This window comes from Chrysochloris asiatica, unplaced genomic scaffold (genome assembly GCF_000296735.1).
Source record: "Chrysochloris asiatica unplaced genomic scaffold, ChrAsi1.0 scaffold00689, whole genome shotgun sequence".
Classification (NCBI taxonomy): domain Eukaryota; kingdom Metazoa; phylum Chordata; class Mammalia; order Afrosoricida; family Chrysochloridae; genus Chrysochloris; species Chrysochloris asiatica.
The window spans coordinates 103,724-105,186 of NW_006409207.1; the positions used below are offsets into that span (position 1 = coordinate 103,724).

At 39.0% G+C, this 1,463-nt stretch overlaps 1 protein-coding gene across 1 annotated transcript; it reads right to left on the bottom strand.

Annotated features, from left to right (window-relative positions):
* Nucleotides 1-233: 233 nt before the first annotated feature.
* Nucleotides 234-1,202, bottom strand: LOC102831860 (olfactory receptor 4P4-like). The gene has a single exon (XM_006877942.1). It carries the CDS (start codon nt 1,200-1,202, stop codon nt 234-236), a length of 969 nt encoding a protein of 322 aa, XP_006878004.1.
* Between the last annotated feature and the right edge of the window lie 261 nt (nt 1,203-1,463).

A 1,463-nucleotide genomic window follows, 5' to 3' on the forward strand; every position in this document is an offset into this window, starting at 1 on the left:
TAACTGCCAAATTACATCATCGTGTAACTACCAAACCAAAGAGAATCATGACCCTGACTCCTTAACACAGAAGCTTAACTAATACAGTGAGTGCTGCTCTTGCCGTGTACCTTAGCACTCTTTACTGCTAGATGGATGTCATTAATACACAAATACTTAGATAGAAGAGGTTTCACTTTTGTATGTGTGAAATGTTGAGTACTAAGATACTCAGTAAATGAGTAATAGATGATTCAACAAGCTCTGTGGTGAGAAGCAGAAATGTCTTTCAGTCTATTCCCTCTTCTTCCCATAATTTGGGACCATAGCTTCTTTATGGCATTCTTCATCTCCGTGTTCCTCAATGTGTATATCAGAGGATTAAGCATGGGAGCAATGATAGTATAAAAAAGCGCAAACACTTTATCTTCTGGAAAAGTACTTTTCGGACGAATGTAAACAAATACTAAGGGAACGAAAAACAGGACCACCACTGTAATATGGGAACTGCATGTGGAAAGAGCTTTGAGACGGCTTTCTCTGGAGTAGGATTTAATAGCATATAAGATTACAGCATATGATATCAACAGGACCACAAATGTCACTAGACTCACCGAACCAGAATTGGCAAGGACCAAGAGCCCAATCCTGCTGGTATCAGTACAGGCCAGTTTCAGCAAAGGATAGATGTCACAGAAGTAGTTATCTATTTCATTAGGGCCACAGAAGGGCAAGAAAATAGCAAGTATAAACTGACCAAAAGAGTGCAGGAAACCCCCAGCACAGGAAGCAGCCGTAATGACAACACATGTCCTTCTGCTCATGATGACAGTGTAGTGCAGGGGCTTGCAGATGGCCACATAGCGGTCATAGGCCATCCCTGTGAGGATGAAGATCTCAATCCCACCAAAGAAGTGCATGGTAAAGAGCTGTGTCATGCAGCCATTGTAGGAAATGGTCTTCTTTTTTGCCAGTAAGTCAATGACTAACTTAGGTGTCACAGTAGAGGTATAGCAGAGATCAGAGAGTGAGAGCAATCTCAGGAAGAAATACATGGGCTGCTGGATAAGTTGGCTGCAGGTGATAGAAATCATGATAAGCAGGTTTCCAGCCAAAATTGCAATGTAAAAAAGTAAAAATAGTAAAAAACAGAGAATTTCTACTTCCTTTTGCTGAGAAAGTCCTAAGAGAATAAATTCTGTAATATTATTCTTACTTTCCATGATCCAGAGTAATTTGTAGCCACCTACAATATAAATAAATGATGAGTTCTTCTAAGGTTGATTGACATGTGCTGATGCATTATTCCTGGCATGGGGAATGTTTATTGGAAATGGTTCAGGGGTGGAAGCCATGGATATTTTATTGTTATTACAGAAGTCTTCCTGAATATTACTTTGTCCTTTCTTGAAAATAGTAATTACTGGCAAATAATTAGATTGTTGAAATGATACTTATAAATATTGCACACATACTAATGTTGT